This window comes from Pseudophryne corroboree, chromosome 1, assembly GCF_028390025.1.
Source record: "Pseudophryne corroboree isolate aPseCor3 chromosome 1, aPseCor3.hap2, whole genome shotgun sequence".
NCBI classification, from domain to species: Eukaryota; Metazoa; Chordata; class Amphibia; order Anura; family Myobatrachidae; genus Pseudophryne; species Pseudophryne corroboree.
In genome coordinates this window covers 1,044,913,372-1,044,937,486 of record NC_086444.1, presented here as the reverse complement: position 1 = coordinate 1,044,937,486, position 24,115 = coordinate 1,044,913,372, and the positions used below count along the sequence as shown (strand labels likewise).

The window sequence follows — 24,115 nt, the reverse complement described above, 5'->3', positions numbered from 1 at the left end:
TTATTCATGCAAAAAGATAGATAAAATCAAGTGCGCCAAAAGGCTGCCCCTTAGTCCCAAATGGAAATAAGTTTCACCTCACACTTAAAATAACTTTCACAATTCACCAAATGGGTACACAGGCGCTCAAATGTTTTTCTGTTGTACCACGCCAATAAAACAGAAACAAATAAAAACAAAACTACATTCTTGCAGCCTATACATATGCCGCATGTAAAAAACCCTGTCGTTATTACTTTGGGAATTTTGGAGGATGAATGTAGTCAATCTCCAAAATTCGAAAAGTAATAACGACTGTTTTTTTTTAGATGCGGCATATGTATAGGCTGAAAGAATGTTAAGAATAACTTTGGAATGAATATCAATGGAAGGAAAAATAAAATCACAGCCTTAATTAAATGCCATTTATCCAACGTCATTTATTGTATTGAATGTATGTGTAATAAATTTTATACTGGACGGACCAGAAGACCCCTTAAGATCAGATTAGAGAAACATCTCAGGAATATCAGGAAGGCATGGTGACACATGCCCTCTCATCACATTTTAGAGAGGTACATAAAACTTTTATGGTTTAAAAAAGGTTATAGGGGATATGAGAGGATCAGATAACACAGAAACTAGCACAAAATGAGATGACAATGATATACAATTGTAAAACCCTTGCACCGTCAAGTGGTTTCTGTGAATGAGGAATTAAATAAGAATTTACTTACCGATAATTCTATTTCTCGGAGTCCGTAGTGGATGCTGGGGTTCCTGAAAGGACCATGGGGAATAGCGGCTCCGCAGGAGACAGGGCACAAAAAGTAAAGCTTTTCCAGATCAGGTGGTGTGCACTGGCTCCTCCCCCTATGACCCTCCTCCAGACTCCAGTTAGGTACTGTGCCCGGACGAGCGTACACAATAAGGGAGGATTTTGAATCCCGGGTAAGACTCATACCAGCCACACCAATCACACCGTACAACTTGTGATCTAAACCCAGTTAACAGTATGATAACAGAGGAGCCTCTGAAAGATGGCTCCCTAAACAATAACCCGAATTAGTTAACAATAACTATGTACAAGTATTGCAGATAATCCGCACTTGGGATGGGCGCCCAGCATCCACTACGGACTCCGAGAAATAGAATTATCGGTAAGTAAATTCTTATTTTCTCTATCGTCCTAGTGGATGCTGGGGTTCCTGAAAGGACCATGGGGATTATACCAAAGCTCCCAAACGGGCGGGAGAGTGCGGATGACTCTGCAGCACCGAATGAGAGAACTCCAGGTCCTCTTTTGCCAGGGTATCAAATTTGTAGAATTTTACAAACGTGTTCTCCCCTGACCACGTAGCTGCTCGGCAGAGTTGTAATGCCGAGACCCCTCGGGCAGCCGCCCAAGATGAGCCCACCTTCCTTGTGGAATGGGCCTTAACAGATTTAGGCTGTGGCAGGCCTGCCACAGAATGTGCAAGTTGAATTGCGTTACAAATCCAACGAGCAATCGACTGCTTAGAAGCAGGCGCACCCAACTTGTTGGGTGCATACAGTATAAACAGCGAGTCAGATTTTCTGACTCCAGCCGTCCTTGAAATGTATATTTTTAAAGCTCTGACAACGTCCAACAACTTGGAGTCCTCCAAGTCGCTTGTAGCCGCAGGCACTACAATAGGCTGGTTCAGGTGAAACGCTGATACCACCTTAGGGAGAAAATGCGGACGCGTCCGCAGCTCTGCCCTATCCGAATGGAAAATTAAATAAAGGGCTTTTATAAGATAAAGCCGCCATATGCAGTACTCCTTTGACAAAAGTCTGGACCTCAGGGACTGAGGCCAATTCTTTTTGGAAGAATATTGACAGGGCCGAAATTTGAACCTTAATAGATCCCAATTTGAGACCCATAGACAATCCTGATTGCAGGAAATGTAGGAAACGACCCAGTTGAAATTCCTCCGTCGGAGCACTCCGATCCTCGCACCACGCAACATATTTCCGCCAAATGCGGTGATAATGCTTCGCGGTGACTTCCTTTCTTGCCTTAATCAAGGTAGGAATGACTTCTTCTGGAATGCCTTTTCCTTTTAGGATCTGGCGTTCAACCGCCATGCCGTCAAACGCAGCCGCGGTAAGTCTTGAAAGAGACAGGGACCCTGTTGAAGCAGGTCCCTTCTCAGAGGTAGAGGCCACGGATCGTCCGTGACCATCTCTTGAAGTTCCGGGTACCAAGACCTTCTTGGCCAATCCGGAGCCACTAGTATCGTTCTTACTCCGCTTTGCCGTATGATTCTCAATACCTTTGGTATGAGAGGCAGAGGAGGAAACACATACACCGACTGGTACACCCAAGGTGTTACCAGCGCGTCCACAGCTATTGCCTGCGGATCTCTTGACCTGGCGCAATACCTGTCCAGTTTTTTGTTGAGGCGAGACGCCATCATGTCCACCATTGGTCTTTCCCAACGGTTTATTAGCATGTGGAAAACTTCTGGATGAAGTCCCCACTCTCCCAGGTGAAGATCGTGTCTGCTGAGGAAGTCTGCTTCCCAGTTGTCCACGCCCGGGATGAACACTGCTGACAGTGCTATCACGTGATTCTCCGCCCAGCGAAGGATCCTGGCAGCTTCTGCCATTGCACTCCTGCTTCTTGTGCCGCCCTGTCTGTTTACATGGGCGACTGCCGTGATGTTGTCCGACTGGATCAACACCGGTCTTCCTTGAAGCAGAGGTTCCGCCTGGCTTAGAGCATTGTAGATTGCTCTTAGTTCCAGAATGTTTATGTGAAGAGACTTTTCCAGGCTCGACCACACTCCCTGGAAGTTTCTTCCTTGTGTGACTGCTCCCCAGCCTCTCAGGCTGGCGTCCGTGGTCACCAGGATCCAATCCTGTATGCCGAATCTGCGGCCCTCCAATAGATGAGCCCTCTGCAACCACCACAGAAGAGATACCCTTGTCCTTGGAGACAGGGTTATCCGCAGGTGCATCTGAAGATGCGACCCTGACCATTTGTCCAACAGATCCCTTTGGAAAATTCTTGCATGGAATCTGCCGAATGGAATTGCTTCGTAAGAAGCCACCATTTTTCCCAGGACTCTTGTGCATTGATGTACAGACACCTTTCCTGGTTTTAGGAGGTTCCTGACCAGGTCGGATAACTCCTTGGCTTTTTCCTCGGGAAGAAAAACCTTTTTCTGAACCGTGTCCAGAATCATCCCTAGGAACAGCAGACGAGTTGTCGGCATTAATTGGGATTTTGGAATATTCAGAATCCATCCGTGCTGCTTTAGCACCTCTTGAGATAGTGCTAATCCCATCTCTAGCTGTTCTCTGGACCTTGCCCTTATTAGGAGATCGTCCAAGTATGGGATAATTAATACGCCTTTTCTTCGAAGAAGAATCATCATCTCGGCCATTACCTTTGTAAGGACCCGAGGTGCCGTGGACAAACCAAACGGCAGCGTCTGAAACTGATAGTGACAGTTTTGTACAACGAACCTGAGGTACCCCTGGTGTGAGGGGTAAATTGGAACGTGGAGATACGCATCCTTGATGTCCAAGGATACCATAAAGTCCCCTTCTTCCAGGTTCGCTATCACTGCTCTGAGTGACTCCATCTTGAACTTGAACTTCTTTATGTACAGGTTCAAGGACTTCAGATTTAGAATAGGCCTTACCGAGCCATCCGGCTTCGGTACCACAAATAGAGTGGAATAATACCCCTTCCCTTGTTGTAGAAGAGGTACCTTGACTATCACCTGCTGAGAGTACAGCTTGTGAATGGCTTCCAAAACCGTCTCCCTTTCGGAAGGGGACGTTGGTAAAGCAGACTTCAGGAAACGGCGAGGTGGATCTGTCTCTAATTCCAACCTGTACCCTTGAGATATTATCTGCAGGATCCAGGGATCTACCTGCGAGTGAGCCCACTTTGAGACGACCGCCCACCGTCCCCGAGTCCGCTTGAGAAGCCCCAGCGTCATGCTGAGGCTTTTGTAGAAGCCGGGGAGGGCTTCTGTTCCTGGGAAGGAGCTGCCTGTTGCTGTCTCTTCCCTCGACCTCTGCCTCGTGGCAGATATGAATAGCCCTTTGCTCTCTTATTTTTAAAGGAACGAAAGGGCTGCGGTTGAAAAGTCGGTGCCTTTTTCTGTTGGGGAGTGACTTGAGGTAGAAAGGTGGATTTCCCGGCTGTAGCCGTGGCCACCAAATCTGATAGACCGACTCCAAATAACTCCTCCCCTTTATACGGCAAAACTTCCATATGCCGTTTTGAATCCGCATCGCCTGTCCACTGTCGCGTCCATAAAGCTCTTCTGGCCGAAATGGACATAGCACTTACCCGTGATGCCAGTGTGCAAATATCCCTCTGTGCATCACGCATATAAAGAAATGCATCCTTTATTTGTTCTAACGACAGTAGAATATTGTCCCTGTCCAGGGTATCAATATTTTCAATCAGGGACTCTGACCAAACTACCCCAGCACTGCACATCCAGGCAGTCGCTATAGCTGGTCGTAGTATAACACCTGCATGTGTGTATATACTTTTTTGGATATTTTCCATCCTCCTATCTGATGGATCTTTAAGTGCGGCCGTCTCAGGAGAGGGTAACGCCACTTGTTTAGATAAGCGTGTTAGCGCCTTGTCCACCCTAGGAGGTGTTTCCCAGCGCTCCCTAACCTCTGGCGGGAAAGGGTATAATGCCAATAATTTCTTTGAAATTATCAGCTTTTTATCAGGGGCAACCCACGCTTCATCACACACGTCATTTAATTCTTCTGATTCAGGAAAAACTATAGGTAGTTTTTTCACACCCCACATAATACCCTGTTTAGTGGTACCTGTAGTATCAGTTAAATGTAACGCCTCCTTCATTGCCAAAATCATATAACGTGTGGCCCTACTGGAAAATACGGTTGATTCGTCACCGTCACCACTGGAATCAGTGCCTGTGTCTGGGTCTGTGTCGACTGACTGAGGCAAAGGGCGTTTTACAGCCCGTGACGGTGTTTGAGGCGCCTGGACAGGCACTAATTGATTGTCCGGCCGCCTCATGTCGTCAAACGACTGCTTAAGCGAGTTGACGCTATCCCGTAATTCCACAAATAAAGGCATCCATTCTGGTGTCGACCCCCTAGAAGGTGACATCCCCATATTTGGCAATTGCTCCGCCTCCACACCAATCTCGTCCTCATACATGTCGACACACACGTACCGACACACAGCAGACACACAGGGAATGCTCTAAACGAAGACAGGACCCACTAGCCCTTTGGGGAGACAGAGGGAGAGTCTGCCAGCACACACCAAAAAGCGCTATATATGACAGGGATAGCCTTATAATAAGTGCTCCCTTATAGCTGCTTTATATATATCAAAATATTGCCATTAAATTTGCCCCCCCTCTCTGTTTTACCCTGTTTCTGTAGTGCAGTGCAGGGGAGAGACCTGGGAGCCGTCCTGACCAGCGGAGCTGTGAGAGGAAATGGCGCCGTGTGCTGAGGAGATAGGCCCCGCCCCTTTTCCGGCGGGCTCGTCTCCCGCTATTTTGTGAATCCAGGCAGGGGTTAAATATCTCCATATAGCCTCTGGGGGCTATATGTGAGGTATTTTTAGCCTTTTAATAGGTTTTCATTTGCCTCCCAGGGCGCCCCCCCCCAGCGCCCTGCACCCTCAGTGACTGCGTGTGAAGTGTGCTGAGAGGAAAATGGCGCACAGCTGCAGTGCTGTGCGCTACCTTTAGAAGACTGCAGGAGTCTTCAGCCGCCGATTCTGGACCTCTTCTTACTTCAGCATCTGCAAGGGGGCCGGCGGCGCGGCTCCGGTGACCATCCAGGCTGTACCTGTGATCGTCCCTCTGGAGCTGATGTCCAGTAGCCAAGAAGCCAATCCATCCTGCACGCAGGTGAGTTCACTTCTTCTCCCCTCTGTCCCTCGTTGCAGTGATCCTGTTGCCAGCAGGAATCACTGTAAAATAAAAAACCTAAGCTAAACTTTCTCTAAGCAGCTCTTTATGAGAGCCACCTAGAATTGCACCCTTCTCGGCCGGGCACAAAAATCTAACTGGAGTCTGGAGGAGGGTCATAGGGGGAGGAGCCAGTGCACACCACCTGATCTGGAAAAGCTTTACTTTTTGTGCCCTGTCTCCTGCGGAGCCGCTATTCCCCATGGTCCTTTCAGGAACCCCAGCATCCACTAGGACGATAGAGAAATTAAGATATTCCATTCTTTGCACTTGCACTTTCCTTTCATGCACTTTAATGGTTTTGTCCAATCCAATTTTAGTCTGTGAATGGGGTTTTATCCCTACAATATAGTTAATTTTTAACCATTGTTTGTATTTTACATATTTTAAATTATTTTTATTCTTTGTGTGTTTTGTTCCATACATGGAAAATGATCCATGCTAATATGGCAGCTAAACATATATGGTCAATGGAAATCTATCCAAAAATGCCCACCCACGTTAATAAAGACAATTTGGGGAATGGGGAACAATATGGATATTAAAGGGCACTTCCGGTTCACGTAACACATAAGGAATGGAGGATGAACATCCGGTTTGAGTTGTGGGATGTGTGTGACGACTTCCGGTCGCGGCCATCGGACTCTGAAAGTGATATCTTTCGGCGAGCCGAGGATAAACATTACCGGTCAGCCGCCCAGGGATGCAGAAGAAATGGAGTGGATCAATTTAAGGAGTACATACTAGACTTGATTAGGGAGATCTTTAGACTATACAGTGCCTTGCTAAAGTATTCACCCCGCTTTGCATTTTTCATGTTTTGTTGCCTCACAACCTGGAATTAAAATGGATCATTTCATTCACAGAATATGGCTGCAACTTTCAAGATGTTTTTTTATTTTCTTATTGTGAAGCAAACAACAAATAGGACAAAATAACAGAAAACTTCAGCTTGCATAACTATTCATCCCCCTAAAGTCAGTACTTTGTAGAGCCACCTTTTGCGCCAATTACAGCTGCAAGTCGCTTTGGATAAGTCTCTATGAGCTTGCCACTGGGATTTTTGCCCATTCCTCAAGGCAAAACTGCTCCAGCTCCTTTATGTTGGATGGTTTCCACTTGTGAACAGCAATCTTCAAGTCTGACCACATATTCTCAATTGGATTTAGATCTGGGCTTTGACTAGGCCATTCCAACACATTTAAATGTTTCCGCTTAAACCACTCGAGTGTTGCTTTAGCAGTATGCTTCGGGTCATTGTCCTGCTGGAAGATGAACCTCCGTCCTAGTCTCAAATCACAGACAGACTGAAACAGGTTGTGCTCAAGAATACCCCTGTATTTAGAACCATACATCTTTCCCTCGACTCAAAACAGTTTCCCAATCCCTGCTGCTGAAAAACATCCCCACAACATGATGCTGTCACTACCATGTTTCACTGTGGGGATGGTGTTCTTGGGGTGATGGGATGTGTTTGCTTTGCGCCAGACATAGCGTTTTCCTTGGTGGACGAAAAGTTAAATTTTTGTCTCATCTGACCAGAGCACCTTCCGCCATACATTTGGCGAGTCATCCACATGCCTTTTGGCAAACTCAAAACATGCCTTCTTATTTTTAACACTAAGTAATGTTTTTTTTTCTGGCCACTCTTCCATAAAGCCCAGCTCTATGGAGTGTACGGCTTATTGTGGTCACATGCGCAGATACACCAGTCTCTGCTGTCACCTGTGTCACTGCATCATTATACAGAAATCAAAAACAAAAAAAAACCAGACTTCAACAAATGAGAATTGCACATTTGCAGGAGAGAAAGTAAAATGCCTCATAAATATCTAATCATTTAGGACAGACAATCACAGAATGTTTTAGTAATTCTGGAGATTACAAACACCATGGGAGCTATTCAAATGTTTGTTCTTTAGCGATAATTAAAGGGCGATCATTGTTGCTATTCAATTGTTCTGGGCGCCCTACAATTATCACGATTGACGTGCTCAGTTAGAGAGGGTTTAGCCGTGCAAAGCGACAAAACCTGTCTAAACGAATTGGCGCGATGGGGAAAAGTCCTGTTTGGGTGCTCAAACAGACGACTTTTCACACTTTTCAGCTGGGAGCCTCCGGAGGTGCGAGCTGAAATGTGACTGCTGCGGCTAATGGGCGTCTGATCGGAGCAACATTTGAATACAGACGCCCATTAGTTAAAGTAATCTCTCCAACAATTGAATAGCACCCTACACGTTTTGCAAGAATAGCATAACTCACACTTTGAAACACTGGCTCCCACTGTTCTCTAGCACCAATGGCATCTGCGCGACCTATGACTAGGCCATCCGAATTAATCCCCAGGTATTTCCCGTAACCAGATTTTAGCGCAACCCTAAAAAAAAAGATGAAGATATATATATATATATATAAGAATATAGATGAAAAACGTAGGGTTTCTTGTTCCTGTACCCTAGTTGGACTTACAGTACATACATGTCCTGCCAATAGGACTTCTCTTGCAATTTGATGTTTTGATTTTATTTGGACCATTTGCTGGAATTACAACTATAGAACAGCTGTCCTCATTCCCAGATAAGAATGATTTTATGTTTTACTATTTGTCGTTTACTTCTGTGTTATATAGTTAGTCCCTATTATTTGTTGCTCTTAATTATATGGTTCAAACAATATTACACTGTGCTATCCTCTTTTTATTTATGAAATGGGAAGTCCATCCATCTGACCAACTCCTAAGACTCTTCTGAAACTTCACGTTCTTGTCACCATCACTTCAACAGAAAATGTCACCGAGATCTCCACAGAGATTGTATCACATATTCAGCACAGAACTTTGAATATTGATTATTTCAGATTAGTTTGCTAATATTATTTCACAAACACATATAGGGTAATGCATGCGTTTCCAGTTAGACCTTTTTCAAACCTATGTTTATCTATACTATAGTAAACAAAATATACCTATGAAAAACAGAAGTGCTACATCTGGAAGCTACATTACTGTATAAAAAAAATGGACACAAGCCTGTTACCTGGAATCCGATAACTTGATGGCTGTGAATTGTTCTGGGGGAGCTGGACCATCATCATCTGGAAAAGGAAAATTAAATTTAAAGCCATAGGGGTTGGGTACGAGTGACCGGCGTTTGGGATCCCGCCTGCCACCATACCAATGCCTGGATCCCAAGCTTTAGATTGCCGGGGGATGGAACGCAATGAAGTCCCTTGCGGGCTCAGTGGCTTGCTACACTCACCACAGGTTCTATTCCCACTCATAAGTGGGAATAGTCCATGTTAGTCGACATGCCAACTGTCGGAATGGCAGTCGGTCACATAACTATATCCCAGCCCAAGCTATATAGCCCACTATAGTAAAGGTTTCAGTATGATTTCCAGGCGGCCAGGATGCTGACCGCTGGAATCCCGACAGCCGACAAATTAACTGTATCCCATAGTAAATAAATTAAGGAATCCTGTAGATTTGTATTTCATGTATATTTCCCATAAAACAGTGTGACATCAGAGCAATCTCTACACACTATATAATAACAGGCAGATCTTAACAAAAAATTAACAAAAAACAGAAGTTTAAATAATAGGATTTTAGTACCTGCCGGTAAATCCTTTTCTCGTAGCCCATAAGGGATACTGGGGATCACTTGGTACGATGGGTATAGATGGGGTCCAAAGGAGCCGGTGCACTTTAAATTTCTTCCACTGGGTGCGCTGACTCCTCCACTCTATGCCCCCTCCTACAGCCAGTCTAGGTAAAACTGTGCCCAAAGGAGAATGGACAGACTTGAGAGAAGGAACGCAACAATAAAAAGAGTGGTGATATTCACACACCAGCACACCACAACATAAACCAACCGGCAACAGCTGGTAACAAATCAGCAACAGCTGAACAGGCAAACTTTTGTAGTAGAAAAACCTGCAGACAAGGCCACGCACTGAGGCGGGCGCCCGGTATCCCTTATGGACTGCAAGAATAGTATTTACCGGTAGGTACTAAAATCCTGTTTTCTCTAGCATCCATAAGGGATACTGGGGATCACTTCGTGCAATGGGGACATCCCAAAGCTTCCAGAATGGGCGGGAATGTGCAGAGACGTCTACAGCGCCGCCTGCCCAAACTGGGTATCCTCCTTTGACCATGGTAACAAGCTTGTAGAACTGGGCCTTCAGAGACTGAGGAACGGGTAAGGCTGCCGACACATAGGCCTGTTGGATAGTCAGCCTAATCCAATGAGCAATGGACTGCTTAGAAGCAGGGCAACCCTTTCTGTACATCATAGATCACAAACAAGGAATCCGTCTTTCTGATCAGAGCCGTCCTCAACATAGATCTTCAAGGCTTGCACAGCATCCAATACCTCCGAAAGAGCAGAAGCGTCAGAACTAGATGGGACCACAATAGGTTGGTTCAAATGGAATGCAGAGACAATCTTCAGCAGGAACTGCTGCCTAGTCCTGAGCTCTGCTCTGTCTCCATAAAAGACCAAATATAGACTTTTACATGATAAGGCCCTCAATTCTGAGACACGCCTAGCAGAAGCCAGGGCCAGCAACATAAACGTCTTCCACGGTTCAAACCAGAAGGACTGAAGAAACTTCAATACCACATCCACACCCCAGGGTGCCGTTGGTGGCACAAAGGGAGGCTGAATGTAAAGTACCCCTTGCAAGAAGGTCTGAACTTCTGGCAACACTGCCAACTTCTTCTGGAAGAAAATAGAGAGGGACGAAATCTGAACCTTAAAGGAGCCCAACTGTAGGCCCATATCCACTCCAGCCTGGTGGAAATGCAAGAAGCATCCCAATCCACAGAAGGATACACACGCTCTTCGCACCAAGAGACATATCTCCTCCAGATATTATTGTAGTGCTTTGACGTCACAGGCTTCCTGGCCTGAATAATGGTTGCAATAACCTTCTTGGAAAGGTCCTTGAAAGCTAGGATGTTCCGCTCAACCTCCAAGCCGTCAAATGAAGTCGCCGTAAGTCAGGGTAGATGAACAGTCCTTGTTGCAGAAGATCTTTTCTCATAGGCAGATGCCAAGGGTCTGCGACGGACATGTCCAGAAGATCTGTGTACCATGCCCTCTGAGGCCAATCCGGGGCAATTAGAATTGCCTGGACACCTTGATTTCTGATTCGCTTTAGCACACTCGGGAGAAAAGGAATCAGAGGAAACAGGTAGACCAGCCGGTAAGGCCAAGAGGATGTCAGCGCATTTATTGCCCTCACTTGAGGGTCCCTGGTTCTTGAGTAATACCAGCGAAGCCTCTTGTTGAGTCCAGAAGCCATCATGTCTATCCAGCCCCACAGGTCGATGATCTGTTGAAACACCTGTTGGTGGAGACCCCACTCTCCCGGGTGGAGATCGTGACGACTCAGGAAGTCCGCTTCCCAGTTGTCCACCCCCAGAATGAAGATGGAGGACATTGCTCTTGCGTTTATCCATCATCATATGAGGATTATCATCCAATTAAGGGTGATTGTATTTTATTCATATCATTTGATTATGTGCATGTTCTGTTATGGTACTTGGTGAGCGCTGTATCTATGTGTGCACATCTGTTACATCTGTTGTTTTGCTTGAAGTGTGGGGTAAACCTCTATTTGCACTCTTTATAGCTGCACTCCAAGTTTTATTGCGCATATACATTGAAAACAATTGTTAAAGCCTTGCGTTTCTTTCTGCCCAGAGGAGTATCTTTGACACTTCTCGCATGCAGGCTCTGCTTTTCGTCCCTCCTTGTCGATTTATGTAAGCCACCGCCGTGGCGTTGTCCGACTGGATCGCTCGTTCTCTGAGCAGAGAGGCCTGAAGCAGAGCATTGTAGATCGCCCGAAGTTCCAGAATGTTGATTGGAAGAGGGCTTTGTGGGCTGACCATCTGCCCTGGAACTGAGCCCCTTGGGTGACAGCTCCCCATCCTCTCAGACTCACATCTGTCATGAGGAGGATCCAATCTTGAATCCCAAAACTTCGACCTTCCAGCAGGTTTGAGGAGTGTAGTCACCACAGGAGGGAAATCCTGGCCTGAGGTGAGAGACGTATGATCCGATGCATCTGAAGATGTGATTCGGACCACTTGCTCAGGAGATCCAATTGAAATGTTCTGGAATGGAACCTGCCGTACTGGATCGCCTTGTAGGAGGCTACCATCTTTCCCAACAGTCGGATGCAGAGATGGATTGATATCCGATTTGGCCTTAGAACCGCACGGACCATCTCCTGGAGCATCCTTGCCTTGTCCTCTGGGAGGAATACCTTCTGAGCCACTGTATCCAGAATCATCCCCAGAAATAGGAGCCGCTGAGTAGGCGCCAGGTGTGACTTCTGCAAATTGAGAACCCACCCATGATGTGACAGAAGCTGAATAGTGCGGTTGATACTGACCAATAGAAGCTCTCTGGAACTCGCCTTTATCAAGAGATCGTCCAGGTAAGGAACAATGTTGACCCTCTGCACTCGGAGCTGGAACATCAATTCTGCCATCACCTTCATGAAGGCCCTCGGGCCCTGGACAGGTCGAAGGGCAGAGCCTGGAACTGGTCGTTCAGCAGGGCAAATCGCATGTAAGCCTGGCGAGGTGGATAAATAGGGATATGGAGATAAGTGTCCTTCATATCCAGCGAGACCAGGAACTCTTTTTGTTCCAGATCTGAAGTCACTGCTCGCAAGGATTCCATCTTGAACTTGAAGACCTTTAGGTAAGGGTTCAAGGATTTTAGATTCAAAATGGGCCTTACTGAACCGTCCGGTTTTGGAACCACAAACAGGGTGGAGTAGTAGCTCTCCCTCTGTTGCAGCAGCGGCACAGGAACAATGACTTGGGACTGGACCATCTTCTGGATGGCCTATTGCAGTGTAACTTGAGTATCCTCAAAAGCTCGCAAGCCCGATTTGAAAAATCGGTGGAGAGGAGCACTGTCGAACTCCAGCTTGTAGCCCTGAGAAATTAGCTCCTATACCCAGGTATCCTGGCAGGAGCTGCCCAGATGCGGCTGAAGTTACGCAACTGAGCTCCCACCTCGAGATCCTCTCGGGGTGGGGGTACACCATCATGCTGAGGTCTTGGAGGAAGCTGAACCGGTGCCCCGTTCCTGGGAACCCGCAGACGCTGGTTTTCTAAGCTTACCTCGGTTGCCTCGTGCAGCGTTGGAAGCGCCTCTAGCTCTACAACAAAACTTAGCGGTCTGAAAGGACTGAGTAGACGGCCCCGGGTAGGAGCGCCTAGCCGGCGGGGCCCCGTAGGGGAGAAACGTGGATTTTCCTGCAGTAGCTTTTGAAATCCAAGTATGCAACTCAACCCCGAAGAGCCACTCCCCTGAGAAAGGGAGAGCCTCCACACTGTGCTTGGAATCTGCGTCCGCTATACACTGGCGCAGCCACAAAGCTCTGCATGCAGACATTGCCATAGCAGTAGTCCTAGCATTAATAGCACCCATCTCTTTAATAGAGTCGCACAGGACTCGTACCATGGCCCTCATTCCGAGTTGATCGCTCGCAAGGCGAATTTAGCAGAGTTGCTCACGCTAAGCCTACGCCTACTGGGAGTGTATCTTAGCTTCTTAAAATTGCGACCGATGTATTCGCAATATTGCGATTACAAACTACTTAGCAGTTTCAGAGTAGCTTCAGACTTACTCGGCATCTGCGATCAGTTCAGTGCTTGTCGTTCCTGGTTTGACGTCATAAACACACCCAGCGTTCGCCCAGACACTCCCCCGTTTCTCCGGCCACTCCTGCGTTTTTTCCGGAAACGGTAGCGTTTTTATCCACACGCCCCTAAAACGCCGTGTTTCCGCCCAGTAACACCCATTTCCTGTCAATCACACTACGTTCGCCGGAGCGAAGAAAAAGCCGTGAGTAAAAATACTATCTTCATTGTAAAATTACTTGGCGCAGTCGCAGTGCGAATATTGCGCATGCGTACTAAGCGGAATTTCACTGCGATGCGATGAAAATTACCGAGCGAACGACTCGGAATGAGGGCCCATGTCCTGAATGTGCTTGACCAGAGAAACCATACTCACCAGAGACAGATCCCCTGCGAGGCCTTCCTGAATTTGGCCCGCCCAGGTGTGAATGGCATGTGTCATCCAGCAACCCGCTAGCACAGGTCTTTGTGATACACCAGCTGCTGTGTAAATGGACTTGAGCGAAGTCTTAATCTTTCTATCCCCAGGGTCCTTCAAGGTTGACCTTCAGGGTCAAGGACCGGTAACACTTTTTTAGAGAGACGCGAGACAGAGACATCTACCGCAGGGGGGGGGGGAAGGGTCATCTTAGTGTTTCCTGCCTTCTGGAGAAAATGGGAAAGTGTTAAGGAAGCGCTTAGTCACCTGGAATTTTTTGGCAAGGATTTTTCCAGGCTCACTTAATCAAGTCATTTAATTCCTTAGAATCAGGGAAAGTGACGCTAGCCTTTTTCTGTGCTACGAAGAACGACTGCTGTGCTGCAATGTCTTTCAATGGGATTTTTAACACATCCCTGATAGCAGTTATGAGGTGCTCAATCCCCTGTGCAGGAAATGAATCCTCAGTAATAGGATCCAGTTCCTCTCCCTCCTCCTGTCCTTCATCAGATTCTGAGAATAAATCAGGGAGCCCCTGCTTACGTGGCCCTGAAATAGGGAGAGGGGGTCTGTCTGTCATCTGTCTTTGCTGCCAGGTCTGCTACAGCCTGCTGCAGCTACTGTGTCTTTTGACTATTTGCAGTGAGCGGAGATGACTTGAGGGAGAGAATCTGGTATGACATACAGTGCATAATTGGTGTTTTACCATGTTTACAATATAACACTCACACATATATACAGACAAGTATATGTATAGACAAAAAGACTGCCCAAACTGTATTCAATAAGACTGCAGGCTGCCTGTAACACCGGAGTCTTGTCCTTTTTTGGACACTACAGCATTATATATGCGGCTCTCCCCCTTAAATACACCCTTGTACCAGCTTTCCTGTGTATCTGTAGTGCCTGGAAGGAGCTGTGCGTCCCTGCTGCTGCAGCTGTATGCAGAGGAAGTCGCCAAAATGTTGCTGGTCTCTGAGGTAGCTCCGCCCCCCAATGGAGCCGGAGCTACAGTGATTTTTATACTGGCAATGTCTCCTATGTGGTGTAAAACGAGGTATGAATACCTGTTTTCACCACCGCTGGCCAGGGTACACAAGGGGTCTATAGTTGACCCTCCGGGGAGCGTCCGTATGCCACCTCTGCGATTGCGCCGCACCGATAACCAGGACCCTCCCCTAGCGGGGCCCACGGTGAGTACTCACCACTCTTCCCACCTTCAGGCTGATGTTAGGGGTGTGCGGTGTGCTGTGATTGTGACTGCTAAGGCACAGTGCCCCACTGTACAACAACCTCTAAGATGGTGGTCCTGCAGCAGGGAAGCGGCTCTGATGCCTTAAGAGGCCGGTGACCCCCCCCCCTTCCCTAATTTTCACAGTGCAGGTATGCTGTTGCCCACACAGCATACAGAAAATAATAAAGTTTAAATCAAACTGAAGAAAAAATCCTCCGGAGCTCCAGAGTGTGCATCCTCTCCTGAGGGCACATTTTTCTAAACTGGCTGTAGGAGGGGGCATAGAGGGGAGGAGCCAGCACACCCGGTGGAAGAAATTTAAAGTGCACCAGCTCCTTTGGACCCCATCTATACCCATCGCACTAAGTGATCCCCAGTATCCCTTATGGATGCTAGAGAAATATATATTTTTTAATACTACAAAAGCAACAAACTCTTATTAACTCACCGCTAATAATTTGAATAAAAAGGCAATAGTTTCTAAGCTGTACCTCACAGTGACAGATCCATACAAGGCTCGTAGTGACACTAGTTAAACTAGATACATCCATAAAGACCAAGCAACTTCTTTTAGGACTGGTGTACCAGCACCATCCCATCTGCCTTAGGGTATTTTTAAGCAGTACAGGTCCTGCATTGCTGGCTACATACTGTACGAGAGGCACCAAAATGGAGAGTCCTTGATAAATTGACATAATTTATTAGTAATGCTGGGGGCCACTGGAGTATTTAGAATGGGTGCAGGGTGTGCAGTGCACACGGGCAAATGGTTCCACGGGGCCCCACACACATATAATAACGCCTAGCCCTCTGGTGTCCCATGGCAGCCGGCGCTGGGGACATAAATCACTGGGAAAATGGCACAGCTGTCATTTTCCTGGTGATTCGCGCATGCAAAGTGAATGGTCCCTGCCATTTTCCCGGAGATCTGCACACTCTGGCACAAAGCCAGAGTCTATAGCACTGCGGACACTAACAGAGAGGAGGGGGCCTGCAAGGAACCTGCACACAGGCCCCCTCCTCTCTTAATCTGCCCATCTCAAGGGCTCATCTGATGGAATTCACTTTGATGTGGTGAGTGAGATCTCAAGTGTGGCCAAATATGTACAAAGAACCTCAAGTATACTCCTTCTTTGCAGAGTTTATTATATCTGTTTTGACCATCAGTGTTCTTAGTGGTTAGCTCCTGCAAGGCTGTAGGGAAGAGCAAAAACTCATATCCACCCATCTATGTACTAACCCTTGTGAGGGGCTCCGATAGTAAATAGACCAGTGTCTAGTGCATGGATGTAAGCTCCTTTATCCATTTCAATAGCCACAGTCCCTGAAATGTCTCCAAAGCATTTGACTGTCCACCAATTTCCTAAAATACATAAACAAAATATTACAATGGAAAACGTTATTGGAGAGTAATCACAATCCATGTAGTGTGTAGAGCAGTGTTTTTCAACCACTGTGCCGTGGCACACTAGTGTGCCCTGAGCAGTCTCCAGGTGTGCCGCCATAGAAGCACAGCCAGACCCGTCAGTGTTTTGCCGCTACTGAGGCCCTGGAACGATCAATACTGGTGGGTTTAGTGGTTGCAGAGCCAGTTCTAATTTTGGGCCTGGGCAGTGTTGGGTTCTTCTGGCTTTCTCAGATGTGGCTCAGGTGTTACCTATGGAGAAGCTGCGACATGACATCCTAGGACACGCAACTGCACCATGCATCACCATTATATTTGAATGTGCCTTGGCAATATTTAAATCTTGTTCAGTGTGCCGCGAGTTGTAAAAGGTTGAAAATCACTGGTGTAGAGTCTCATGGCTGATCTACACATAAACAATCAGAAAGTGCGGAGTCCAATTATCCTTTAGCAAGGACACATGTATACTGTACATGATCCTGAACTGCAGTTGCTCAAGTTCCACCAACATGGGGAAATGTGGTATGGGGAAAGTTCATTAAATGATCTCAGTGTTAACATACAACTTACATGGGAAGAGAAATTACTTACAGTATATTGTTATAAGGGAACATACGGTGGCCTTCTGGTGTATTCACTAAAAGATAGAACACACAGGACGACAGTGGCTACCAACTGAGCGCACTTTCTGGCATGCTGGGGATGTTTGATAAACAATTATTTACCATTACTGAGCAAATTTGTGAATTCAAGACGTGTCGATTTGTAACTGAACTGTTCACAATAAAGCAGGCAAACTATGCAGATGTGGACACAATATGTATGCTATTGTGCATAAATCACTAAAGTTAGGTACACACTGGATGATATACTGTATGCGAATTGGCAAGTGTGTATACCTGAACTACACAATTCACAGACATATCGCGTCAGCCATGAAACACAGCCGATGTCCAATATATCTGTAGATATATTGGTGCTTCTGGCTGTGTGTACGGGCAACCCGCCGACTGTCCGTACACTGACTGCAGGAACTGATGTCACAGCTAGACAGACAAATACAAACACCTGCCCAGCTGTGCAGTGGGGACTGACTTATCAAGCGGCAGATTGGTAAGTGTGCACAGCTTATCTAACTGAGCAGTTGGCACGACAGTGGGTGGCGGGATAAGTCGCTCCAATGTGTACCCAGCTTAAAGCAACTGATGGTATGTGGGGAACATGCAATGCTACAATGTTTCCTTTAATAACCCTCTTTTTACAGACACCCCATAGATTATACATACATTTCTTGCCAGGAAACTATCACGCTGCATTGCTCTATAACCAATGGCCGACTTACCAACAATATCCAGCTTATCTTCTTCAGACTCCTCTCGGTTTCTCTTCTTGCTTTTGTGCTTTTTCTTACTATAAAGACATAACTTGGTCACATGACAGATGTCATTCTTTAAATACATTATAGCAAACTTGTGAGTTACTCTGTTTATATCTACTATACAAAAACCTTCAAGCCACAGGATAAGTACACTTATATTTTATTATTTCAGTGGTTGCCAGACTTTCTCAAATCACAGTGCCCTAGAGCTTCAACATTTTTCCCACAGGAACCCCTAGGCAAAAAGTTTCTTGTTGCGATAATCAGTAAAAATGTTTAAATTAAGTAAATTGTGCTTATACAGTATGTTATCTTTAGGGTCAGTTATGCATCTGTTGTCCACTGATTTCAGCATTGGTTTTGCCTATCACACTGACCGTAAATCATTGATTTGGGACTAAACCACCAACTCATGGCACCCCTGCAAGTACCCTGTGGTGCCACGGCACCCAGATTGGGAACCCTGTATTATATCATAGAGTGCTACTATACATAGGGGTATATGCAATAGCGGGCGAATCGGCAAAAAAGGCGAATTCCGGGCCGTTTTCGCCTCCAAAAATCAATTCGCCTATGCAGTGCAGTCATTTTTCGCAAAAAAACGGCCCGTCAAAATTCGCCTTTTCTCAATTCGCGTTTTTCCGAATTCGCCTTTTCTGCAATGGTACAGATGCTGCAATTCGCCTCCAGCATATTCAATTCAAGTTTGGAAATTCGCCTGCAGTGCTTTTAGACAGCAAATTCGCGATTTTCCATCCGCCACACTTTGGAGGGTGAAAACAAATAAAAAAATTTTAAACATGGTTTTTTTGGTGTTTTTTTTTTTTTGGAATAGTAGATCTATTTATATTAGAAGGGATTAGGTTTTTTTTTTTTTTTTTGGGGAGGCACAAATATTATTTATATATTTTTTAAAATATTTTTTTTTTATTTTTTTTTTTTAATTGCTGGAACGGTAAAATCAGGAAAAAAAATGGCGTGGGGTCCCCCCTCCAAAGCATAACCAGCCTCGGGCTCATTGAGCTGGTCCTGGTTCTAAAAATACAGGGAAAAAATTGACAGGGGATCCCCCGTATTTTTAAAACCAGCACCGGGCTCTGCGCCTGATGCTGGTGCCAAAAATACGGGGGACAAAACGAGTAGGGGTCCCCCGTATTTTTAACACCAGCATCGGGCTCCACTAGCTGGACAGATAATGCCACAGCCGGGGGTCACTTTTATGCCGTGCCCTGCGGCCGTGGCATCAAATATCCAACTAGTCACCCCTGGCCGGGGTACCCTGGGGAAGTGGGGACCCCTTCAATCAAGGGGTCCCCCCCCCCCCAGCCACCCAAGGGCCAGGGGTGAAGCCCGAGGCTGTCCCCCCCCCATCCAATGGGCTGCGGATGGGAGGGCTGATAGCCTTTGTGTAAAAAAAAGATATTGTTTTTTCCATTAGTACTACAAGTCCCAGCAAGCCTCCCCCGCAAGCTGGTACTTGGAGAACCACAAGTACCAGCATGCGGGAGAAAAACGGGCCCGCTGGTACCTGTAGTACTACTGGAAAAAAAATACCCAAATAAAAACAGGACACACACACCGTCGACAGTAAAACTTTATTACACACTACCGACACACACATACTTACCTATGTTCACACGCCGACATCGGTCCTCTTCTCCATGTAGAATCCCGGGGTACCTGAAAATAAAAGTTCAATATACTCACCTCAACAGGCTCCAGAGATAAATCCACGTACTTGGCAAAAAAACAAACCGCATTTACCCGCACCAAAAACGGACTGAAAGGTGTCCCATGCTGACACATGGGACACCTTTCCACGATTAAGATCTGTCAGTGACAGCTATCACTGACAGGTCTCTAAGCCAATCAGGAAGCGCAACTTCGTTGCGCTCAGCTGATTGGCTGATCGCTGTGACAGCGCCTCGCACAGCTCCCTCCATTATATTCAATGGTGGGAACTTAGCGGCTAGCGGTGAGGTCACCCGCCGGTCAGCGGCTGACCGGCGGGTGACCCCACCGCTAGCCGCTAAGTTCCCACCATTGAAAGTAATGGAGAGGCTTTGCGAGGCGCTGTCAGAGTACAGACGGCGTCCAGCCAATCAGCTGAGCGCCACGGAAGTAGCGCTTCCTGATTGGCTGAAGGGACATCAGTGACAGGAGTCACGTGATGTCCCGGCATTCGGGAGAGGGGTCTCATGTGTCAACATGGGACCCCTTTCAGTCCGGTATGGCTCGTGTTCGGTTTGTTTTTTTAACAAAGTACGTGGATTTACCTCTGGACCTCTGGACGCTGGAAGGTGAGTATAATTTTTTTGACAGGTACCCTCGGATCGTCGGAGATCGTTGCAGTCGGCGTGTCAACACAGGTAAGTATGTGTGTGTCGGCGTATGAAATAAAGTTGTACTATCAAGGTGTGTGTGTCCTGTTTTTATTTGGGTATTTTTTTCCCAGTAGTACTACAGGTACCAGCGGGCCCGTTTTTCTCCCGCATGCTGGTACTTGTGGTTCTCCAAGTACCAGCTTGCGGGGGAGGCTTGCTGGGACTTGTAGTACTAATGGAAAAAACAATATCTTTTTTTTACACAAAGGCTATCAGCCCTCCCATCCGCAGCCCATTGGATGGGGGGGGACAGCCTCGGGCTTCACCCCTGGCCCTTGGGTGGCTGGGGGGGGGGGACCCCTTGATTGAAGGGGTCCCCACTCCCCCAGGGTACCCCGGCCAGGGGTGACTAGTTGGATATTTGATGCCACGGCCGCAGGGCACGGCATAAAAGTGACCCCCGGCTGTGGCATTATCTGTCCAGCTAGTGGAGCCCGATGCTGGTGTTAAAAATACGGGGGACCCCTACTCGTTTTGTCCCCCGTATTTTTGGCACCAGCATCAGGCGCAGAGCCCGGTGCTGGTTTTAAAAATACGGGGGATCCCCTGTCAATTTTTCCCCTGTATTTTTAGAACCAGGACCAGCTCAATGAGCCCGAGGCTGGTTATGCTTTGGAGGGGGGACCCCACGCCATTTTTTTTTCTGATTTTACCGTTCCTAGCTATTGGGCAGGAAGGCGAATTCAGTACGCCCACTGCTCGCCGATTGGCCGGAATCCGCCTGCGGGAGGGGCGAATCAGTTTCACATTGAATATAGTGAAACCAGGGTCCCGGCGACAGGGCTGCAGCTGGCGATAGCGGGCGAATCATACAGAGGCGGATCTAATGCCGCGATTCGCCCGCTATTGCATATACCCCATAGAGATGTACATGACATACAATATTACACTGCAATACTTTACAGCAACATTACACCGCTGTGGTTTCCCAGCTGCTGTGGAACTACAAGTCCTAGTATGCCTTTTGATAGAAATGGCATCCTAAAATTTTAGGTTCACAGTACTAGAAAGTCACATCGTTAACAGAATCATTTCTGTTCCAGTATATGGGATAGATGCATCATCGTTTGGAGAGTGATAAAATAGATGATGAAAAAAGTACCAGCCAAACAGGTCCAAACTGCAATGTCACAGGCTGTTTGAAAAATGGCAGTTAGAAGCTTGTCTGGTACTTTTTCACTCTCCATTTTATCACTTTCCAAGCGATGATGCATCTGGCCCAATGCCATAAGGTCGGTACACACTGATAGATATATCTGCAGATCAATCAATCTGCAGATATATCTATGGATGGATTGGGCAGTGTGCTGTGCATACACACTGCCCAATCCGTCGGGGACTGACTTCATGAACTGGGCGGGCGTGTACACACGCTCGCTCAGTTCAGCTGTCAATCACCGCCGGCTGCCGCAGCCTGTACACACACAGCGATGCGCCCATATATCGGTAGATATATTGGCCGTCGGCTGTGCTGTGGGGCCGACGCGATATGTCTGTGAAAGACGGGGTTCACAAACATAACGTCCGTACATAACTGTCCGACGGACCCGCGATATATCGGGCGTTCAATAGAACGGCAGATATATCAGTGTGTACCCACCTTTAATGTTAAAGGCCCATGTAGGGATATAAGTGACTGTATACAGCTACTCACGACAGCATCACAAAATCACATTGTGAATATTTCTTTATACATCTCCTCTGTAAGACCTTACTAGCTTCAGTAGGTACTGTATACAATATAGAAACAATTATAAGAAAAATCACATTTCTCACCTCCTGTCTTTCATCCCCTTCAGCACCAACTTAGTGGATTTTACCCGAGAATATTCAGCCATTCTGACACTGTATCGGCAGAGGAACCCGGAATGAGAAAGACAATGCAGATGTACAGTATGATAGATAGAAAATAGTCAGCAACTACTTGTACATATGTCCCTATTTTCCAGGGACAGTCACAGGGTTTAAAGGTTTGTCCCTACATAATCAGGATCTGTCCCTACTTTTCCAATATTGGCAAAAAGGATAGAACACGTTTTTGCAGTCTGTATGGTGGATGTATTTCTCACTAGTCACTGTGCCTCAGTGCTCGGTGGGATTAAGATCAGTTAGGGGTGAGGTGGGTGGCAGTGCTGGGACTAAGGGGGAGTCTCTGTGTTGGGGGTGTCAGTGCTTGGATTGAGGGGGTGGGGGCAGTGATGGAAATAAGGGGAAAGTGAGTGAGGGGGTAGGGGCAGTGCAGGGAGTAAGGGGGATTCAGTGTGTGTGTGTGTGGGGGGGGGGTCAGTGATTGAAGTGAGGGAGTGCTGGGAATAATGGGGAGTGAGGAGGACGGGGCGGTGCTTGGAGTAAGGCGTAGTCAGTGCTGGGTGTGAGGGGGGTCACTGTTAGTGTGGGATTAGGATCAGTGAATGGGAGCAGTGCTGGGAGTTAGTGAGGAGAGGGAGTGCAGTGCTGGGAGTATGGGAGAGTCAGTGAAGAAGGGGGGCAGTGCTTGGAGTAAGGCGTAGTCAGTGCTGGGTGTGAGGGGAGGGGGGGTCACTGTTAGTGTGGGATTAGGATCAGTGAATGGGAGCAGTGCTGGGAGTTAGTGAGGAGAGGGAGTGCAGTGCTGGGAGTATGGGAGAGTCAGTGAAGAAGGGGGGCAGTGCTGGGAGTAAGGGGGAGTCAGTGTGTGTGTGGGGGTAGGTGTCAGTGCTTGAAGTGAGGGGAGTGCTGGGAATAATAGGGAGTGAGGATGACGGGGCGGTGCTTGGAGAAAGGGGTAGTCAGTGCTGGGTGTGAGGTGGGTGTCACTGTTAAGTGTGGGATTGGGATCAGTGAGGGGGTGCAGTGCTGGGAGTCAGTGAAGAGAGGGAGTGCAGTGCTGGGAGTATGGGAGAGTCAGTGCAGGGGGGTTGTGCTGGGAGTAAGGGGGAGTCAGTGAGGGTGGGGGGCTCAGTGCTGCTGATCACACGATAGATGTTAGAACATTGTCTATTTCCCCAGCATCAGATCTCTCATTATAATCAGACAGACGCAGGGCAGCGGTGTGTCAGGCACGCAACTGGAGCACAAAGCAAGCCACATGGGTCTTCCAGCTACTGGCAGGGCATGCTGGGTCACGTAGTCTAACAATGCCTATCTAAAGCACATACAAAATACTCTATAGCCACCAAGAAGGGACTATAGATTCAGCCAATACTCTACCTGAGTGGGCGTGCTTCCGGAGCAACTGCTGGTTTACATCACATGACACAGTGCAGCAGACAGAGGACGACAATGGCTATCGCTGGGAAACACTGCAGTCAGTGAAGGGACACCTATGGCTTTCCCTGGGCATCCGACAAGACGCTGCGTACAGAAGGCCGTAAGGACACAGCGCCCCCTGGCGGCCAACGTTGTAATACACATCCCCACTCGCAATCTAGGTGGATGTACCCTTAGGGGGTAATTCCAAGTTGATCGCAGCAGGATTTTTGATAGCAATTGGGCAAAACCATGTGCACTGCAGGGGAGGCAGATATAACATGTGCAGAGAGAGTTAGATTTGGGTGGGTTATTTTATTTATGTGCAGGGTAAATACTGGCTGCTTTATTTTTACACTACAAATTAGATTGCAGATTGAACATACCACACCGAAATCTAACGCTCTCTGCACATGTTATATCTGCCTCCCCTGCAGTGCACATGGTTTTGCCC

At 47.2% G+C, this 24,115-nt stretch overlaps 1 protein-coding gene across 2 annotated transcripts in view; it reads right to left on the bottom strand.

Annotated features, from left to right (window-relative positions):
• FRG1 (FSHD region gene 1) overlaps window positions 1-23,792 on the bottom strand; it is a 67,705-nt gene extending 43,913 nt beyond the window's left edge. Inside the window, exons 1-6 of one of the 2 annotated variants that reach the window (XM_063920812.1) lie at window positions 23,623-23,792; window positions 22,210-22,278; window positions 18,014-18,081; window positions 16,507-16,629; window positions 8,978-9,035; window positions 8,205-8,319 (exon numbers count right to left, since the gene is read on the bottom strand). In XM_063920812.1, coding sequence (XP_063776882.1) covers window positions 8,205-8,319; window positions 8,978-9,035; window positions 16,507-16,629; window positions 18,014-18,081; window positions 22,210-22,271 — 426 coding nt within the window. In that variant the 5' untranslated portion in view covers window positions 22,272-22,278; window positions 23,623-23,792. Of the gene's footprint in view, window positions 1-8,204; window positions 8,320-8,977; window positions 9,036-16,506; window positions 16,630-18,013; window positions 18,082-22,209; window positions 23,594-23,622 lie in introns of those variants that run through there. The other variant, XM_063920813.1, reaches the window with a different exon arrangement.
• Window positions 23,793-24,115: the final 323 nt, after the last annotated feature.